The 21,395-nt window shown below is 43.3% G+C and overlaps 1 protein-coding gene across 1 annotated transcript in view; it reads left to right on the top strand.

Annotated features, from left to right (window-relative positions):
- grin2aa (glutamate receptor, ionotropic, N-methyl D-aspartate 2A, a) overlaps window positions 1-21,395 on the top strand; it is a 267,870-nt gene that overhangs the window by 122,103 nt on the left and 124,372 nt on the right. The window contains exon 5 of the mRNA XM_055651745.1: window positions 16,905-17,019. Within this exon, the coding sequence (XP_055507720.1) occupies window positions 16,905-17,019 (115 nt within the window). The remainder of the gene's footprint in view (window positions 1-16,904; window positions 17,020-21,395) is intronic.

The following is a 21,395-nucleotide window of genomic DNA, read 5'->3' as shown; positions in this document are numbered from 1 at the left end:
GCTGTAACTAGTGCCTCTAGCAGGACTCATTCAATAATGAATAATGTTGCTGACCTTCGGTAAAAAGATAAGCTAATGTAATTTAAAAAAATATATTGTATATTGGTATTTTAATTAATTCACAATAGGTTCATGTGTTTTAACTACAGCTATCTTTTAATTTTTTTTTAATTGTTTACAAAAAAAAATTTTTTTTCCAAATGTCTCTGATGACCATGGGCAAGGCCTTAGTGCCTGAAGTCTTTGCGGAGTCATTGGCAACAATGATCCAAGATCCAATCTCACCACAAATATTTCCCCAAACCACCGACCTTCATCTTTATCCCAGAGGCTGGGCTGGGTTTGTTCATTATCTCTGTGATACATTTGACCCACACATGAGTTTCCAACCTCACACTTGTCTAAGTTTCAAAATAGGAAGTTGGCCATTCGCACAGACGAGAAGGAGTTCCGTCAGCCAGTGGGAAACCTTTGACATTTTTTCACTCGTTGGGGCTGTGGAGGCTAAGGGTCATCATTGTGCTTGTTGACTGACACTGACTCCAAATGTTTGGTTTGTTGACTTGCACAACCTTTTTCCCCAGGGTGGAAACGTCCAACACTAGAGGGCATAGTTATAAGGTGAGAAGGGGAAAGTTTACTGGAGATATGCGGGGCTAGTGTTTTAAACAGAGGGTGGTGGGGACTTGGAACGCATTACCAGAGGTGGTGGTTGTGGCAGTGGCGACAGTGGCATTTAAGACGCTTTTGGAAAGGCACCTGGAAGAGCATTGATATATGGAAATGGGGATGGACACAAAAAATTGGAGTAACTCAGCGGGCCAGGCAGCATTTCTGGAGAGAAGGAATGAGTGACATTTCGGGTTGAGCCTTCTTCAGACTGTGCATCTGCAGTTCCTTCCTATACATGAATATGGAGAAATATGAATCATGTGCAGGCAGATGAGGCATCATACAGTTCCCAGCGAGGTTCTATGTTCTATGACTCCCGTGCAATTACACATTGCATTTTAAGATTCCAATCTTTGTTTTCAAATCATTCCATGATTTGGATTCTACCTGTCCATTTATTCTTCCATTCTACTGCTGTTAAATATCTGCTCTTCTCCAATTCTGGCCGAATTCATCTCCAGTGTTTACAGTTCGACCTTCATGTGCTAGTTTTGGAATCGCCACCTTAAACCTTTCTATCTCTGCCTATCTTTCTGGCGACAACCCTCTAGTACTGATTTCCCAAGTGCCTTGTTGTTGAACTTTATTTAGCATTGCTCTAATGAAACACTAGTGATGCGTCACCACAGCAAATGTGCTATGAAAATACAAAGTTGTTACCATTGTGATGAAGAGGGCCTTGAAAGTTTTTAATTGCCCATGAGGATCTCATGCACTATGAGGTTTCCTGGTGATAATATTTTGGGCGGTATCAACATAAGTGCATCGGTGCTACCTCCTGCACCCATGCAGAACCCATGGACTTCATTAACTTCACCACTAATGTCCATCCTGCACTCAAATTCACTTGGAACATCTCCGACAGCTCCCTTCTTGATCTCACCCTCTCCATCACAGGAGACAGACTATTGACTGACATCTATTATAAACCTACTAACTTCCACAACTATCTAGACTACACATCTTCTCAGCCTGCTTCCTGCAAAGACTCTATGCCCTACTCCCAATTTCACTGCCTACGCCACATCTGCACCCAAGATGAGGTGTTCCATTTAGGGAACGGGGGTTCCCCTCTTCCATCATAGATGAGGCCCTCCCATGTGTCTCCTCTGTGCTCTGCCCTTGCTCCCCCATCCACTGCTCGCAACAGGGACAAATTCCCCCTAGTCCTTAGATTTCACCCCATCAGCTTTCGCACACAACACATAATCCTCCGCCATTTTCGCCACCTCCAATGGGATCCCACCACTAGTCACACCTTCCCATCTCTACCCCTTTCCGCCTTCCGCAACTCCTTGGTTAACTCACCGCTTCCCACCAAAACCGCCCCCTCCCTTGGTACCTTCCCCTGCAATCGCAGGAGATGCAACACCTGTCCCCTTTACCTTCATGTCTTGAATCTGTCCAGGGACCCCGATAGTCCTTTCAGGTTAGGCAGAGGTTCACTTGCACCTCCTCCAACCTCATCTACTGTATCCATTGTTCAAGGTGTGGACTCTTATACATTGGCGAGACCAAACGTAGACTGGGCGATCGTTGGATTGAACACCTTCGCTCATTCCACCTGGACCTACCTAATCTCCCGGTTGCCAAACACTTTAATTCCCCTTCCCATTCTCATACTGACCTTTCTGTCCTAGGTTTCCTCCATTGTCAGTGTGAGACTCAGCACAAATTGGAGGAGCAACATCTCATATTTGTCTTGGACAGCTTGCAACCTAGTGGTATGAATATAGATTTTCCGAACTTCAAGTGACCCTTGCTTCCCCTCTCTCTCCATCCCTCTCCCACACAAGACGTACCAGCTTCAAAGGTGTCTTGTTGAGTCTCATTGTCTGTACTCGTTCTCACCTAGTACACAGCTAAAATGTCCTGTTTCCTGTATCATCGTTACTTGTTTTGCATATCTTTCACTTGTTCTATATCTCTCTACATCACCATCTATATCTCTCTCTCTTCCCTTACCCTTGTCTCTCAGTCTGAAGAAGGGTCTTGACCTGAAACGTCACCTATTCCTTTCCTCCAGAGATGCTCTCTGACCCACTGAGTTAGTCCAGCTTTTTGTGTCAATCTTAAGTTTAGTTTGTGATGTATAAGAAAGAACTGCAGATGCTGGTTTAAATTGAAGGTAGACACAAGATGCTGGAGTAACTCAGCGGGTGAGGCAGCATCTCTGGAGTAAATGAATGGGCGATGTTTCGGGTCGAGACCCTTCTTCAGACTGATGTTTGTGGAGGGGGCGGGACAAAGATTGAATGTGGGCGGAGACAGTAAGACTAGTGGGAGAACTAGGGGAAGGGGAGAAAGCAAGGGATGGAGTGAGATTTAAAAAAAGCAATTTAAGGGATATCTGAAGTAATAGAGAAGTTATGGTCAATGTTCATACTGTTCCCTATTGGGTGTAACAAAAAACTGTTCCCAAGCAAAATATGACTGAATGAAATTTTCTATCGTAGATTTCTGAAACCCTTACAATTTGCGTTACCCTGGGCCTCACTAAACTGACAATGGAGGCGGTCCAAATAATATTCCAGGACATTTTTATAAGGTCAGATTGGGAATGGGAGGGGGAGTTGAAGCACTGAGCAACCGGGAGATCAGGTAGGTTAAGGCGGACTGAGCGGAGGTGTTCATGCGTACAAACGATCGTCGAGTGATTTTTTAAACTACTATAACTATTATACAAGGCCATAAAAACTAATAATACCTTTTGCGACGGGGCGTCTTCCGGGATTCTCCGTTAATGAAGTGCCTCTTAATCGCCGTTTTAAACCGCCCCCTCTAACAGCGGCATACAGGCCAAATCACACGATTGGTGTCGCCGATGTAGAGAAGTTGACACCTGGAACAGCGGATACAGTAGATGAGGTTGGAGGAGGTGCAAGTGAACCTCTGCCTCACCTGGGAAGACTGTTTGGGTCCTTGGATGGAGTTGAGGAAGGAGGTAAAGGAACAGGTGTTGCATCTGCTGCGGTTGCTGGGGAAAGTACCTGGGGAGGGGGTGGGAACCAGGAGTTTGGGTGGGAACGGACGAGTTGACCAGCAAGTTTCAGAGGGAACGGTCTCTGTGGAAAGCAGAAAGGGGTGGAGAAGGGAAGATGTGGCCAGTAGTGGGATCCCGTTGGAAGTGGCAAAAATGTTGGAGGATTATGTGTTGTATGTGATGGCTGATGGGGTGGAAGGTGAGGACAAGGGGGACTCTGTCCTTGTTACGAATGGGGGGAGGGGGAGCAAGAGCGGAGCTGCGGGATATCGATGAGACCCTAGTGAGAGCCTTATCTATAATGGAAGAGAGCAACACCTTTTTATTAAAGAATGAGGATATCTCCGATGTACTGGTATGGAACACCTCATCCTGGGCACAGATGTGGCGTAGACGGAGAAATTGGTTTAGATCAGTTTAGCTTGTTGTCACGTGTAATGAGGTACAGTTAAAAGCTTTTGTTGCGTGCTAACTAGTCAGCGGAAAGACAATACATGATAACAATCGAACCATCCACATTGTACACATACATGATAAAGGGAATAATGTGAATCACCAGTCTGAAGAAGGGTCTCGACCCGAAACGTCACCCGCTCCTTCTATCTAGAGATGCTGCCTGGCTTGTTAAGTTACTCCAGCTTTTTGTGTCTATCGGTGTAAACCAGCATCTGCAGCTCTTTCCTACATATAACGTGAAAAACGTTCAGTACAAGTTAAAGCTTTAAACATAAGAAGATAAAATAGAAGCATGAGTAGGTTTGTTTTCCTATCAATATTACCCCACCATTCAATATGATCATGGCTGATCTGCCCCAGATGTTGTTTCCTCTTCTGAACCTGTTCCCAATTGCCCTCAATTCCTTTCATACTGCAAATATTTATCTGCTCCATCTTTAAATACCCCCAGTGATCTAATCTCCACTACCCTCCAGGGTAGAGAATTCAAGAGGCACAATCCGCCAGGAAACATCATTTTCCTAACTATAAGCTGCAAATGACTAGACGAAAAATATCCAAATTACTGAAGGTTTTAATGCAATTCTTCTCCATTCATTTCTATACCTTTAATGTTTGGTGAGATTTAAAAAGAAAGCACCATTAATAAAGTAATGGGTATTGGCACGGATATTAAATCATTTTCTCATGGCTCGCCGTCTTCAGCAGGTGACCCAGAGGGGTGCAGGATATTTTTACTTCTTTAAAGTACCCTGTGAGTCTTAATGGTGAACTGATGCAGCAGTTAATTGAAAATAAGATCCAAAGGTACTGGGAACATTCAGCATTTCAGACAGCGCCTCCAGAAAGGAAAAAAGAATTAATGATTTTGGGAAAGGCAACTTGCTGTTGATTAGAATGCCTTATTTCTTTTCTCCAGAGCCTTTGTTAACCACTCTGAATCTATTGATTTGGAGGGTGTCCATTTAGAACAACTGTCAGGGCATCTCAATACACTTCCAATCGGCAAATGCCCACTGAATTACTCATTTATCATGAGGGCACAAAGATAGGTCTGGATCTTTGGAAATGTTACGTTCATTGACTTGGGGAAAGTCTTTAGGATAGTGCTAGTCCTCAGAGGACACGGGTATCCAATGAAGAGGGGCGTTTCAAATCTGTTCATTGCTAGACTAATGGTGATATCTATCATTAATGATTCCACTATTTCAATTTCCTTTGGAAATGTTTCATTGAAAACAGAACAGAGAACTGTACAATGAAGGAACAGGCCCTTCAGCCCACAATGCTGTGCTTAAAATAATGTTAAGTTAAAGTAATCTCAACTGCCTGCACGTGATCCATATTCCTCCATTCCTTTCACATCCACATGCCTATGCAGAAGCTTCTTAAATGGCACTATCGTAACTTCCTCCACACCATGCCTAGTGGTGCATTTGAGGTACCCACCAAGCTGTATAAAAAAAACCTGCCCCAAATATCTTCTTTAAACTTTGCCCCATTCACCTTCAAGCTAGGCCCTCTAGTTTTTGACATTTCTACCCTGGGAAAATGTTCTGACCATGTGATTCACAAAAATACCTATGCCTCCATTCTACTATTAAATTTGGCATTTATGTTTGTAAACATGTTCCGCAAAGGACATAAAAAACTGGAGTAACTCAGCGGGGCAGGCAGCATCTCTGGGGAGAAGGCATGGGTGACGTTTCGGGTCGAGACCCTTCTTCAGACTGGTTAAGGATAAGGGAAACAAGATGTATAGACGATGATGTAGAGAGATAAAGAACAATGAATGAAAGATATGCAAAAAAGTAACAATAATACAGGAACCAGGCCATTGTTAGCTCTTTGTTGAGTGAAAATGAGAAGCTAGAGTGACTCGGATGGGGGAGGGATAGAGAGAGAGTGAATGCCGGGGCTACCTGAACTGAGATAGATCAATATCCATACCACTGGGCTGTAAGCTGCCCAAGCAAAATTTGAGATGCTGTTCCTCCAATTTACGTTTAGCCTGACTCTGACAATGGAGGAGACTGAGGACCGAAAGGTCTGTGTGGGAATGGGAAGGAGAATTTAATTGTTTAACAACTGGGAGATCAGGTCATTTCAGGTGGACTGAGCGAAATGACACCTATCTTTCATTTAGTCATATTACACTGGATGTGGGAGGGACTAGCTCTGGCCTCTATTACTTCCCACTTCCAACAAGCTGCTATTCAGTTCCCCTCATTTCCCATCATGTGACAACACTAACAATATATCTGACATCTTTCTTGTGAAAGATCTTTAGGACGTTGGATGATGTTAAAGGTGTTCATTAAATGTAAGTTGTTGTATGTTTCTACAACACATCAGTTATTTTCCAGGCTAAACAAAATTGCTGCCCATTGACTGTATTTTTGGAGGTTTGATATACCTTTGACTTGCTCTCAGCAGTTTGTTCTTGCCTCTGCCAGGACCTATAAACGTTCTCAATAATTAAGTTTCAACCTGCTGCATAATTCATCAGTCTCTGTGGACTTTAACACTAACCTAATGTACTAAGTGCCCTTCAGTATTTTTGACACGTACATTTTCTTATTGTACAAATCTGCAGGACATGTGTGCCAAGCAAGTGTCAAGTTCATAGCGTGCTGCAAATGGATTTACGTGTCCTATGCAATTACAAGGGCCCCATGTGGAACTGGGTGGTTATCATAATGCTGGTATCCCTCGAAGCTAAGTATATATGCCTCTCCTTTTCACAACGCAGACCTGCAGAGAACTGAAATACTTTATCCATTCTTCTTGAAATGAAAGTATTGGCGGTTTCCTCGTTGGCTGCAACAGGCTGGCTCCTCAATTTGCTCGCGAGGCATCTGGAAGGAAGTGCTCTGTTCGACAACAGTGCATCATTCCATAATGATATAGTGCTGGGCAAGTATTAGGACATAACCCATGAAGTAGGAAATTCTGACCTAGGATCTTGGTGGCTGAATCAATCATAAGCTGTCAGTGATAGTGACTTTTCCCAGCATGAATAACAACTTTTCATAGCATGTGATGTCCTGCCCACACCTCCTGCCAACTATTCCATTTCTCCTTCAACTCTCAATATTTGTGACCTTGGCTCTCCTTTGTCTTTGGTCATCTGTATCCTTTTCCTGCAAGTCCTCACAAGATCATGTTCATAAGTTATAGACTTATAGGAGCAGAATTAGGCCATTCGGCCCATCAAGTCTACTCTGCCATTCAATCATGGCTAATCTGTCTTTCCCTCTCAATTGATTTTTTTCTCCTGCCTTCTCCCCATAACCCCTGACACTCATACTAATCAAGAATCTGTCAAACGTGCCTTAAAATTATCCATTGACGTCCTCCACAGCATTCGGAGGCAATGAATTCCACAGAATCACACCCTCTGACACGATAAATTCTTCTCCCACATCCCTCCCATTGGCTCCGCAGCTCAATTTTGATTTTTGTCTACCTCTCCTTCCTACCAGAACTGAATGTTTTCAAGGCAGTGAAGCATGGAATGAGAGAAAGTAGAATAGTTCGAATAATCCAGTCAAGACATAACAAAGAAGAGGATGGGGTTCCCACTAGCAGTTCAGCAGGGCAGGGGCATAAATAGACAATCTAATTGATGGCAGGAATATATGATCAAACTCACTTCACAGACAGATGCAATGCAAAGGTTCACAGTGGGATTAAACCTACAGTGGGATTAAAACACAGGAGGACAGATTGTGATGGGAATGAAAGCAGCCATTTTGGGGTTTCCAATAATTCATTAAAATAGAGATTTACAATTTTACTTCACATGATGACACTGAAGAAACTAAATTCTGCTGTTAATGTGTAATCAGGCATCTAACGGGAGAGTAAGAGACTCCCAGTAAAATGGTGTAAACAACAATCATTTATGCATTTCCCAGCGGATGTTCTTATCAGAGTTACAACGAGAGACTGACAAACATTTGCCAAATTCACGATACAATAAGATAATCTGTTTAACTGAAGACAAGTAACTGTTAAAGATTCCGTGGGAATACTTGAAGTAAAGCTAATGAGTTCTTTAGATATTCCATTTAATAATTATCTTTTAGCAGTACAGTTGAACATTATTGAATCAATTGTCTGATTACTATTTATGAGGTCTCTTGTTACAGTAAGGTCCACATTGGTTATTGTAATTCCCTTTTTTTTAAACAGTAACTTGAACATTTTTGAAATAAAAACAAGCATGCAGTTCAGGCAGCATCTGTGCCGAGAGAATGGAGTCAGTGGTTTAGATGAGGCCAATACAATACAACATTAACATTTTCTCTGCACAGATGCTGCCTGACCAGTTGAGTATTTTCCAGCATTTTCAATTTTATATTAGATTTCAAACATCAATAGTTTTTTTTCTGACATTTTGATTATTTCTTTAAAGAATTAAATTGGCTACAAAGTGCATTTGGATATCCAGAGTGTGCAAACGGAGCAAGGAAAATGTTGGGAAGTACATAATCCATGTATTCTCTTGGGAATGCTAAAAGAAAGCCAAAGTACTCTTTGATTCTTCCTCTCTGAGTTCTGTTAACAACTCATTAAATTCTGATCTCCAATTCCCCTTGTTGTTGACACTTCTGAAAGAATTTCTTACTGCTTTGTTTTTGTCTGCAGTTTCAGCAGATATGCATCATTAATATTTTTAAATATATATATTCATGTTTCTGTATCCATCCTGATGAATTCTTCAACAATCTCCGAGCAGGAATTGGTCACTTCCAGCTACGACCCCTCGAATTTTAGTTACTTTCATTTTAGTTTAGAGAAACAGGCCCTTCGGCCCACTGAGTCTGCACTGACCAGCAATCCGCACACACTGGCAACTGTCTCCCGGGCATACGGGACATTCTCCACAGGCGGTGCCTGCGGGAGGCACACAGCATCATCAAGGACCACAGCCACCCAGCACGCAGACTGTTCTCCTTGTTACCGTCAGGCAGGCGATACAGGAGCATGGCTGCACGCACCACCAGACTTAAGAACAGTTTTTATCATCATGCCATCAGGCTTCTGAACTCATTAACACATTATATATGTTGATTATTTTATTTATTATTGTCTTTTACCTCCCAATGCCACTTTTATCTTATCTTTTTTTAATCTTAATTTTAATCTTGTAATATTATTGCTAAGGTGACCCGTTGTCTTGTCATTTCATTGCACCGTTGACCCTGTGTTAACCTACATATTACAAATAAAAATCTGAACTGAACTTACACTAACCTACACACAAGAGGGACAATTTACAATTATACCTAACCAATTGGCCTACAAACCTGTACGTCTTTGGAGCGTGGGAGGAAAACGAAGATCCTGGAGAAAACCCACGCATGTCTCATGGAGAACATATAAACTCCGTACAAACAACACCCGTAGTCAGGATTGAACCTGGTCCCTGGCGCTGTTGAGCAGCAACCCGACCTCTACGCACCATGCTGCCTTCTCCACTATCTCTCAGTATTTTTGACCGTGGTTCTAAATTGTCTTTGGTCAGATGTATCCTCTTCCTGAGCAGTATCCTCGCTCATGCCCTTTCGACTATGTCACTTCCCCTCAATGTGTAGGAAGAAACTGCAGAGGCTGGTTTAAACCTAAGATAGTCTGAAGAAGGGTCTCGACCCAAAACGTCACCCCTTCCTTCTCTCCAGAGATGCTGCCTGTCTCGCTGAGTTACTCCAGCACTTTGTGTCTATCTTAGATTATCAATATGTCACTCTATCTCCTATTCCTGGTGGTACTATCTTTGAACCTATTATCTGCCTATTCAATTGGTCATTTTTGAACGTTTATACTGCACTGGTAAATATTAATATTAAATCTGTATTTACGCTGCAGATTCTGTATTATTTTTTTTAAAGCTGTCACTTTTACTTTACTGTTTGATAGCATCTTCCCATAAATTTTCTTACACTCATCTAATTGAGGGTTTTGAGGCCTTGGCTATATTTAAAAGTTATGGCTACTTCGGGATACATGAAATGATCATATTGAATGGTGGTGCAGGCTCGAAGGGCCGAAAAAAATGTTTCTATGTTTCCTTGGTACTTCCAAAATTCAACAAAAAAAATGTGTCTGATAACAAATATTATTAACCTGTTTTGGAAAAAGTACCATTTGCAGGAAGTATTGAGAATGATGAAATATTATACTTTTTCTTTCCCCTCAGACACTGCCTGGTGAGCTGAGTATTTTCTGCTTATATTTCTGAATCCAGTTCTACAGTGGTAACAATTAGAGAAAAGATGTTCCTGGTTTATAAATCTAGGAATGTCTAATGATAATAAGTTACCCTTTTCGAATGCGTCCTGTTATTATCTTCTTTCAACGTTTATTGATCGTTTCAATGTGTGAAAGTATTGAACTCATTCTGAAACCAGAGTAATACATCTTAATAAAGTATATTATATAGATAAGAAGGGTCTGAAGAAGGGTCTCGACCCGAAACGTCACTTATTCCTTCGCTCCATAGATGCTGCCTCACCCGCTGAGTTTCTCCAGCATTTTTGTCTACCTTCTTATATAGGTGAGAGTTAGTTTTGGTTAGTTTTCATCTGTATATAGCATGACAGTAATCAAACCAGAATTTAAGCAGTCATATATATTCCTTCATGGACAAATAACTACAGATGAAACAAGCCAGGGCTTTCAATAAACTAAAGGAAGTCTTAGATCAAAGGAAAAGCCTCACAAAATTGCCAACAGATAACAGTAACCAGTGGACAGGGAACCATTTGAGAATACAGATAAGGAGGACTAAAACATTGATGAAGAGCAGACGAGGAAAATATGAGATAGACACAAAATGGTGCAGTAACATAGTGGGACAGGCAGCATCTCTGGAGAAAAGGAATGGGTGACATTTTGGGTTGCGACCCTTCTTCAGACCCGTCTTGACCTGAAACGTCAGCCATTCCTTCTCTCCAGAGTTGTGGCCTGTCCCGCTGAGTTATTCCCAGCATTTTGTGTCTATCTTCATTTTAAACCAGCATCTGCAGTTCCATCCGACACAAGTACAATATGGGAGCAGGCAAGCAAAATATTTGGTTTGTAATACCTTCTACAGACATGTCGATAGGAAAAGATTAGCTATTGTTAATGTGGACCCCTTGCATACTGAGAGAGAGTGGAATATCTGTTGGGATACAAGGAAAAGACAGGATAGTAAGACAAATATTCAAGAAAGAAGGCACAGAAAATCACCTGGAAATAATAGAGAACTACATAGTCTGGAGGAAATGAGCAATTAAAAGCAAATAGCAGTAATAAAAAACGCAGTCGCAAAATTAATTGGCAATAAATCCCCAGAACGTGAAGACCTGATTTTGTTGGGTCCTAAAGCTCCCCTGCTCACTTCCAGGCGGGAAGCGGCGATGCTGCCGGTTCATGCAGCTTCCACGGCTGCTCGCCATTGATTCTACTGGGATCTACTTCTTCCCTGGGGCTGCTACTAGCCCGGGGCTCAACACCAATGGGTACCTCTACCCTTCCTCTAACGCTAACCATGCTATTTCCTCTCCTCTCCACTCCTACACCACCCTGCACATTCCCCACTCCTCTGAGATCCCCTCCTCCCCCCCAGGTATCTCCCCTGAGCCCACAGCTCCACCCTCGGCACTCTTTAGACCCTATGCCTGACTCCAGCCCAAAACACTGCCATGTTTTCCGTCTGAACAGTATGTCCTTACCTTTGCCCAATCTGCAACGTGTTCTGTGTCCACCATGATGTTGGGCTCTTCTTCCATTCCCTCTGACTTTATTTCTCTGTGTAAAGAACTTGCACCGTACGACCCTTTAAACTTTGCCAATATTGCCTTAGAACTATGTCCTCTCGTTTTTGATTTTTTTCATCTCGAGATGGTAAACATAATGTGATGTATACTTCTATCAGGTCTCCCTGCAACCTCTGGCATTCCAGAGAAAATAATCCAAGTATGTCAAACCTTTCCCTGTAGCCTATATCCCCTAATCCAGGCATAATTCTCATAAACTTCCTTTGACCCTTTCCAAAGCCTCCACATCCTTTCTGCAATGGGATGACAAGAATTACACGCAATACAGCAAATGTGGCCTGACCAAAACCCGATAAAACTGCATCATGACACTCTAACTCTTATACTCAATTGCCCGATCCATTCTGTTTGTAGTTTGTTTGTTTGTTTGTTTGTTTTTTGCATAAAGTCCGCGAGCATTGCCACTTTTCATTTCACTGCACATCTCGTATGTGTATGTGACGAATAAACTTGACTTGACTTGAAGGCGAGCATACCTTATGCCTTCTTTACCACTCTATCTACAGGTGTTGTCGCTTTTATAGGGTTATGGATTTGGACGGCGAGATTCAATGCTTATCAATGCTGTTGAGGGTCATGCCATTAATTGTACATTTTCCCCTTACATTCAACCTTCCAAAGTTCCAAACCTCACACATGCGCGGATTAAACTCCATGTGTCCCTATCTACCTGTGACACCATGTTTATGGAATATGCACTTGTAGCCCTGGATCCCTCTGTTTTACACCATTCCCAGGCCTGACAGTTCACTGTGAAATGACTGCCCTGGGTTTTACTTTACAAAATGCAGCACTTCATACTTACCTGAATTAAACTCAATTCATCTGGTCACTTGGCCGGCTGATTAAGATCCCTCTGTGATTCTTGATAACCAAATCCTCCTGTAATTCCTGATAACCATTTCTCGCTATAGTACTTGACAATGTACATTTCCTAATATTGCAACAATAAATGCATTTCAATTGCATTTCACTGATCTCAAAACAGTTGAAAACCATTGAACTTACTGCATCAATACAAGTTCATTCATCTTATTGAAGTATCTAATATTCTGTAAGGACTTTCACGGCGATGCAGCGGTAGAGTTGCTGCCTTACAGCGCTTACAGTGCCAGAGACTCAGGTTCGATCCTGGCTGCTTGTCTGTAAGGAGTTTGTACGTTCTCCCCGTGATCTGCGTGGGTTTTCTCCGAGAATTTATGTCTCCTCCCACAATCCAAAGACGTACAAGTCTGTAGATTAAATGGCTTGGTGTAAATGTAAAAATTGTCCCTAGTGAAGAATCGTGTTAAAGTGCGGGGATCGCTGGTCAGTGTGAACTCAGTGGGTTGAAGAACCTGTTTCCGTGCTGCATCTCCAAAAAATCTAGACTTGATGCATGGTGGATGATGAGATGTTGCCACAAACTAGGTGGTATTACCACATACCTCGACTCCATCCTACCCCCCCTGGTCAAATCCCACCCTACCTATGACCAAGTCACCTCACACGCTCTTCGTCGACTCCAGGACTTCCGTTTTACAGGCCCCCATTCCCTCATCTTCACCATGGATATCCAGTCACTCTACACCTCCATCCCCCATCAAGACGGACTTAAAGCATTCTGTTTCTTCCTCGACCGCAGAACTAACCAATCCCCCTCTACAAATACTCTCTTCCGCCTAGCGGAGCTGGTCCTCACCTTCAACAACTTTTCCTTTGACTCCTCCCTTTTGCTCCAAATCCAAGGTGTAGCTATGGGCACTCGCATGGGGCCCAGCTATGCCTGCCCCTTTGTAGGGTATGTTGAACAATTCTTGTTCGAGGCTTAGCATGGCCCTATCCCCCAAACTCCATCTCCGCTACATTGATGACTGCATTGGTGCTACCTCCTGCACCCATGCAGAACTCATTGACTTCAACTATTTCACCACAAACTTCTATCTGGCACTGAAATCCACCTGGACCATTTCCGAGATCTCCCTACCATTTCTAGACCTCACTATCTCCATCACAGGTAACAGACTACTGAGCGACATCTACTACAAACCCACTGACTCCCATGGCTATCTGGACTACACTTCTTCCCACCCTGCTTCCTGTAAGGACTCCATCCCCTACTCCCAATTCCTCCGTCTACGCCACATTTGCACCCAGGATGGGGTGTTCCAAACCAGGGCATTGGAGATGTCCTCATTCTTCAGGGAACAGGGGTTCCCCTCCTCGACTGTAGATGAGGCTCTCACCAGGGTCTCTATATCCCGTAGCTCCGCTCTCACTCCCCATCCCCCCACTCGTAACAAGGACAGAGTCCCCCTTGTCCTCACCTTCCACCCCACCAGCCGTCACATACAGCAGATAATCCTCCGACATTTTCGCCACCTCCAACGGGATCCCACCACTGGCCACATTTTCCCAACTCCTCCCCTTTTGGCTTTCTGCAGAAACCGCTCCCTCCATAACTCCCTGGTCAATTCGCCCTTTCCCACCCAAACCACCCCCTCCCCTGGTACTTTCCCTTGCTACACTTGTCGCTTTACCTCCCCCTTCGACTCCATCCAAGGACCCAAGCAGTCTTCCCAGGTGAGGCAGAGGTTCACCTGCACCTCCTCCAACCTCATCTTTAGCATCCACTGCTCTAGGTGTCAACTGTTCTACATTGGTGAGACCAAGAGCAGGCTTGGCGATCGCTTCCCCCAACATCTCCACTCAGTTCGCATTAACCAACCTGATCTCCCGGCCCAGGACTTCAACTCCCCCTCCCATTCTGAATCCGACCTTTCTGCCCTGAGCCTCCTCCTTGGTCAGAGTGAGTCCCACCGCAAATTGGAGGAGCAGCACCTCATATTTTGCTTGGGCAGGTTACACACCAGCGGCATGAACATTGACCTCCAATTTCAGGTAGTCCTTGCTTTCTCCCTCCTTCCCCTCCCCTTCCCAGCTCTCCCACAGCTCACTGTCTTCGCCTCTTCCTTTCTTCTTCCCGCTCCCCCCACCCCACATCAGTCTGAAGAAGGGTCTCGACCCGAAACGTCATCTATTCCTTCGCTCCATAGATGCTGCCTCACCCCCTGAGTTTCTCCAGCATTTTTGTCCACCTGGTATCACCTCAGGATAAGGGTGACACTCCGAGTGATGCAAATCTTCAGAAATTTTCAATCGCCGTGAGTGATCGAATTGGCAGTCTGAGGGTTCAGGGGAATGGGTGGGGGGAGTGAAGTTGAGGTGGCAGAATATCCATCTCAACCGAGGCTATCCATTAAATAAAGAATGTGGAGAACAAGAATAAAGTATTTGCATGGCTGATGAAATGACCATTTCCATCACGTCAAGAGGGGTAGTGAGGGGAGAGGGGTTATGGAGGGAGGGAGTGAGGGAGTGACTGAGGGTAGGGGAAAAGAGAGGGAGGGGGAAGTGAGGGAGGGAGTGGGGGAGGGGAGAAGAGGGGAAAGAAGAGGGAGGTTGATCAGGAGGGGGAGGAAGTGCTGGGGGATGAGGGGGAATGGAGGAGGATAGGGGTAGGAAGAGGGATGGCGATGCACACTTGGGGAGGGTTGCCATGACTCGCATCACAACGGGGATATCTGTCTTCACAACGGGAACCTGTCAGTCGCGCATGCGTTGTTGGGGGCTGTGGGTGAGTGGTGGAATATTGCGTTCGGGGACCAGCCCTCCCATGTGACAGGGACCCAACGGGTCCGACATGGTCTAGTCATTTATAAAGGGGAATGATAATATTGCCTCGTCTTTTCATGTAAACCCATTTGGTTTTAACAAGGGGCTGTCAAATGAAACAGTGATTTATAATATTACCCAAATCACAAATATAACAAACAATCCAATCCATGAAACTTGCAAGTATGATAATACAAATCCTCAAAGCTTCTGGCAGAGAGAAGAACATGTTCAAGTTGACTGTTTCCACAAATGTGTTACATCTATAAGCTGTTTGAACAAACATATCTGAGAATTGCAGGGGCAGTTCAGAACATCCTTATCAAATGAATCCTTTTCATTACAAATTCATGCCGGCGCAGACTTTTGTTTTCAGAAAGAACCATACATAATTTTTCACTGCAAACTTTATCTGAAGCTCACGTGAAAACAATTTGCCATTTGAATGGGTTTATCGTAATTAGCTTTGATTCTCCAAAGAATTCACACATTTGTATGTTTATCTTCTTTGTTGTAGGATATTTTAATTTCCTGCACTATGAAATCCAACAGTCTAAAATTACTTAATTGCTTTAATATTGCAGACAAAGGAGTACAAATCATTTGTTGTAAACTTATAATTAATGTTTGATAATGCAATGAACCCCTGCAATAAAAATGACTGCTTGCATAAAAACAATACCAGATTTCACCATGAATAAAAAATAATAAAACTGTCAAGTGTGTATAATTATTTATGCATGCGTTTGCAAGTAAACCCTTCATGTAACTAATATGTAGGTACTAATAATATCATGTGTTATAATTTATTACCATGTGTTAAATTATGCACTCCAAATGAATCCTGCTTTATGATCCCAGCAATTATCTCAGGCTTGTGCTCGGAGACTTCCTGTTGGTGATGAAATTGTGAACTTAGAGGTGGAGCATCTCATTATCACAAGTTGGTTATACTTTATTTAAAGTTTGGATGAAGCATTAGTTAATGCAAAGGTCACTGATAATTATTTTACCATTTGCTACTTATATGTAGCCACATTGTTGCATCATTAGGAAAACAATTATCTATTAACCTGTAGAGTGTAGTTCAAATGTTAAATTCTCGACTAGTAGGTTTAGAAGGATATTGACTAAATGCAAGCAGTTGGGACCAGTTTAGATGGGCATGTTGGTCGGCGTGGGCACGTTGAGCCGAAGGGCCTGCTTCCACGCCGTATGACTCTATGACTGCACGGATAGTTCAGATACATTAGCATATATTATTCAAAGCGTTTTAACGTAACATCAACTGTTCTCCATTCATTCCTCAGGTTCATGATGAATGTATCCTGGAATGGCCGAGATCTCTCCTTCACTCGGGATGGATACCAGTTGAACCCAAAGCTAGTGGTGATAGTACTGAACAAAGAACGGACATGGGAAAAGGTCAGTTTGGCATTTTGTTCCTTTCTGTTTTTGGAGACAAAGTACCCTGTTTCTGCTTCAGGAATACTCAGTTAAAGCATCCACTTATTTGCACCTTTTTTCATGTAACCAGTGATTCCTTTAAAGATTTGTCATCTTCCCCTTGCAAACATTGATCTGTTCTAGATTTTCCTTGAGCTTCGGCCCCTTTGATGTCTCGTTTTCACCCCTTACCCTTCCATATCTCTGTGTCTCCGTCTCCCCTGACTCTCAGTCCGAAGAAGGGTCTTGACCCGAAATGGCAGCCATCCCTTCTATCCAGAGATGCTGCCTGTCCTGCTGAGTTACTCCAGCATTTTGTGTCTATCCCTTTAAAGATGAACTCTTTTTTAATGGTTTATCTGAATGGGCACGTTCTAGAGCACTGATTGAGTTTCTTCCCAAATGCCACGATTAACACTCAATGGCAGGACTAATTGATGATTCACCTTCATATTTCTTTCTCTCTTTGTTACTGCCAGTGTGCTCCCATGCACCATTCTCTACATGCTCAAGTGGCAGGAACAATAGCTCTTTGACTAAGATACAATAAAAGCACTTACATCTTCAATGTTGGCAGGCACGCTAAATGAGCACAATTGCCTGTTCCAGCCGCACTGTAGCCTGAGATTAAATATCTTAAATATTTCACTAAACACATTGCATCAGTTTTCTTTCTTCAAATGAAGAGACTGGAATAATTGTTTGATAGGAAGTATATTATTATACGATAATGGAATATGATAATTTCTCTCAGTTTTCAGAAGTAAAATCTGCTACATCGTTGGACTTTTTTTGACTACTCTGTCCATTGTAATGTATGTGTGCTCAATCGGTTCTTAATCTTTTGTGAAGTTCATTCTGGAGGATTGAGATTAATGCATGTGAGACATGAATTTAAATCAGGTTATGCAGCATGTTCAGGGCTTTGTACTAAGTGTGGGACGTGTACAGGCAATGTTGGAATTTAAAAAGCAGCCAGTCACATCACTAAATCTCTAAAGGAGTGACCATAAACTAACAATCCCTGATATCAACCAACATTGCACAAACTTCATCCTTCCATTTGTAAGAAGGAGAAAACCTAAAGCGATTTTATGTAATTCCGCATTTAACCAAATCACTTTTTTTCACTTGCTATTCTTCCGCACTCAACGAGTTGCCAGTGTTACCTGTGTTTAAGTCATAGATTCACTGAAAATCGTTGGAGTTTCATCCACCTATTGATCTCAGAAACATCATATGCTTTCTCCACTTGAACAATATTGGACCTAATTCAGAGAAACTTTCAATCTCACGTACTACTTGACGATCCTCCTGGGTATCATTCACTATTATTAAGTTGTGAACATATACTTCACAGGATTTATACCTGACTTTCATGATATTTTCTAGACTTGTATACCAGTACTATCTCTTCATTAGCCCTACTCTCTGTCTCCGACCCATGGGTGATCAAGGTACATTTAGTCTGAAGCAAATTAAACAGCTTATCCTTGTGATTTTTCTCATGGTATTTCATTGTTTATTTTAGTTTAGAGATACACTTATAGTTTAGGAAACAGGACCTTCGGCCCAGCGAGCCCGCAGCGACCAGCGATCCCCGCACACTAACACTATCATACACACACTTGGGACAATTTACATTTACACCAAGCCAATTAACCTAGAAATCTGTACATCTTTGGAGTGTGGGAGGAAACCAAAGATTTCGGAGAAAAACCCACGCAGGTTAAAGGGAGAAGCTACAAACTCCATACAGACAGCACCCGTAGTCAGGAATGAACCCGGGTCTCTGGTGCTGTGAGGCAGTAGCTCTACCGCCACGCCATCGTGTTGTTATTACTTCTCCTTAATTTTCCTACCAAACTGGGTTGGATGAGACCAAACTGTTCTGAGTCTTCTATTCATTAATGCTTCAACAAGAGTATATTTTGTTTTACCGGTACTGAGAAATGCTACAATGCATTGTTTCATAGTGACATTTAATTAACCTTCCATAACCCATTTCTTCAATTCCTCTCCACTGTGCCTGTCTGCTCTCCTGTAAGTTGGGTGATAAGCATAAGTAAAATAGTGCTGTGTTCCAAGTTTCTGTATCAATTGTTCATGTTAGTCAAGCCAAGTAGTTATTTTCATATGCTTTGGTATGTTGAGGTGTAGGTACAGTGAAAATCTTGCTTGCAGCAGCATCTCAGGCACATAAACTAGACCATACACAACAACATAAATTATACATAAATGATCAAAACTCACCTTCACCTGTTGGGGCCCTTGAACGGGGTCGAGGGAGGAGGTATAAGTGTTGCATCTCCTGCGATCGCAGGGGAAAGTACCTGGGGAGGGGGTGGTTTGTGTGGGAAGGGATGGGTTAACCCAAGGAGTTGTGGAGGGATCAGTCGCTGCCGAACGTGGAAAGGGTTGGAGATGGGAAGATGTGGCTAGTGGTGGGATCCCATTGGAGGTGGCAAAAATGTTGAAGATTATGTGCTGTATGCGACGGCTGATGGGGTGAAAGGTGAGGATTAGGGGGACTCTGGCCCTGTTGCTTTAATGCCACGGCTGATGGACTGTTCATGCTCTTGATTTTTCGAATGTTTTCTGATGAAACCAAGTATCTTTTGTGCAATTAAATAATCGCTTTCTCTTTCTGCATGGAACACCTCGGAATAAGCCAGTAAAATATCTACCTCTCAAAGCCGAGAGAAGCTAGCAGCTATTTATTCAGTGGTCAGTTTGAATTATTTATAGATACACTTTTATGGAAAGCTTTAATGAGCTTGCACATTTAGAATACAATTACTAGAGGATTCTAAAGGTCTTCTCCATAGAGTGGAGTCATCTTGACATTCTAAAGGCCCAGTCCCACAATGTGAGTTTACCCAAGAGCTCTTCCGAGTTTAAAAAAAAAATCAAACTCATGGTAAGTACGTAGAATGTATGTAGCGGCTACATCGGAGCTCGTGGATGTCTTGTAGCGGCTTGTAATGCTAAAGGCAGGCACTCGGGAAACGCGGAAACTCGTGACTTTTTTCAACAGTGTGAAAAATTTCCAAGAGTAAAAAAATACTTGTGATGAAGTACCACGAGATTGATTTTTTTTTTTTAACTCAAAGGTTCAAAGGTAATTTATTGGTCACATACACCAATTAGTGTAGTGAAATGCTTGTTGCCAGAGCAGCACATTAAAAAAAAATGCAGACATAACGATAATAAATAGATTTAAACATAAAAAAACATCCTCCCACAATGGTTCCCATTATGAGTGGAAGGCACAATGTCCAGTCCCCATCCCATGTCCACCCATATTCGGGCCCATTATGGCCTCCGCAGTCGCCGCTACAGGGCCCGATGTTCCTGGCCGTTCTCGCCGGATGATGATGCTCCGGCGTCGGGAGAATCCTCTCAGCGGCATGGGAAACCTGGAACGGCCGCTTCCTTACTGGAGACCGCGGTTTCTGAAGCCAACAGGCCGCGCTGGATGGATCTCCACCACTGGCGATCTCGGCGAGAGATCCCAGGCTCCCAATGTTAAAGTCAGCACCGCTGGCCGCACCACAGACCCGCAGCTCAGTGATGTTTTTTTTTATCAGCGGGGCACGGCGCGGCGACCCGGGCAAGGCATCGCCCGCTCCGCTCCGCGATAGCGCTCCAGCGCTGCGCCGCCGTCGAAGCCGAGGTTCTGGGCGGTCCCCTCAGGAAACGCCGCTGCAGGCCCGCTGGTAGGCCGCGAGGACGGGTCAAAAGTGCAGCCCAGAGAAAAGCTGCCTCTCCGACCAGGTAGGGACCCTGAAAAGTAGTTTCCCCCTTTCCCCCCAGAAACAAAACAGACTAGAACTCCAAAAACAAAACACTAAAACTCACAACATTTTTTAAAAAAGATTGATAAAACGGACAGCTGCAGACTGGGCAGCCATACCATACAGGACGGCGCCCCCTAGGGAGAGCTCTTGGGTGAACTCGCATCGTGGGACAGGGGCTTAACACTTGGCCTCGATAAATGTAGATCATAACACCTAGATGTTGCCATAAGGTTGTAGTAAATTTACAAAAAGGAGGCTACTCAGTCCCTCATATCCGTGTCATTTGGAAAAGAGATACCCAACCTCATCCCATTTCACAACTTCATCTGTAGCCTGCAGCTCACTCCTCCTCTTTGACTTCACATCAAAACACTTTTTATAAATATGGTGAATCTAGGAAGTGAGGACATACAGAATAGAAAGTTAGGAAAGCATATGGTATGTTGTCCTGTTTTGCAAGAGGGTTTGAGTGAAAGAGTTGAGAACACCTCGCTGCAATTATGTAGGATACTGGTGATCTTGTGTCTGAACTATTGTGTGCTGGTGAGATTGCCC

This window comes from Leucoraja erinacea, chromosome 20 (genome assembly GCF_028641065.1).
Source record: "Leucoraja erinacea ecotype New England chromosome 20, Leri_hhj_1, whole genome shotgun sequence".
NCBI lineage: Eukaryota > Metazoa > Chordata > Chondrichthyes > Rajiformes > Rajidae > Leucoraja > Leucoraja erinaceus.
This window is presented reverse-complemented; position numbering and strand designations above follow the sequence as displayed.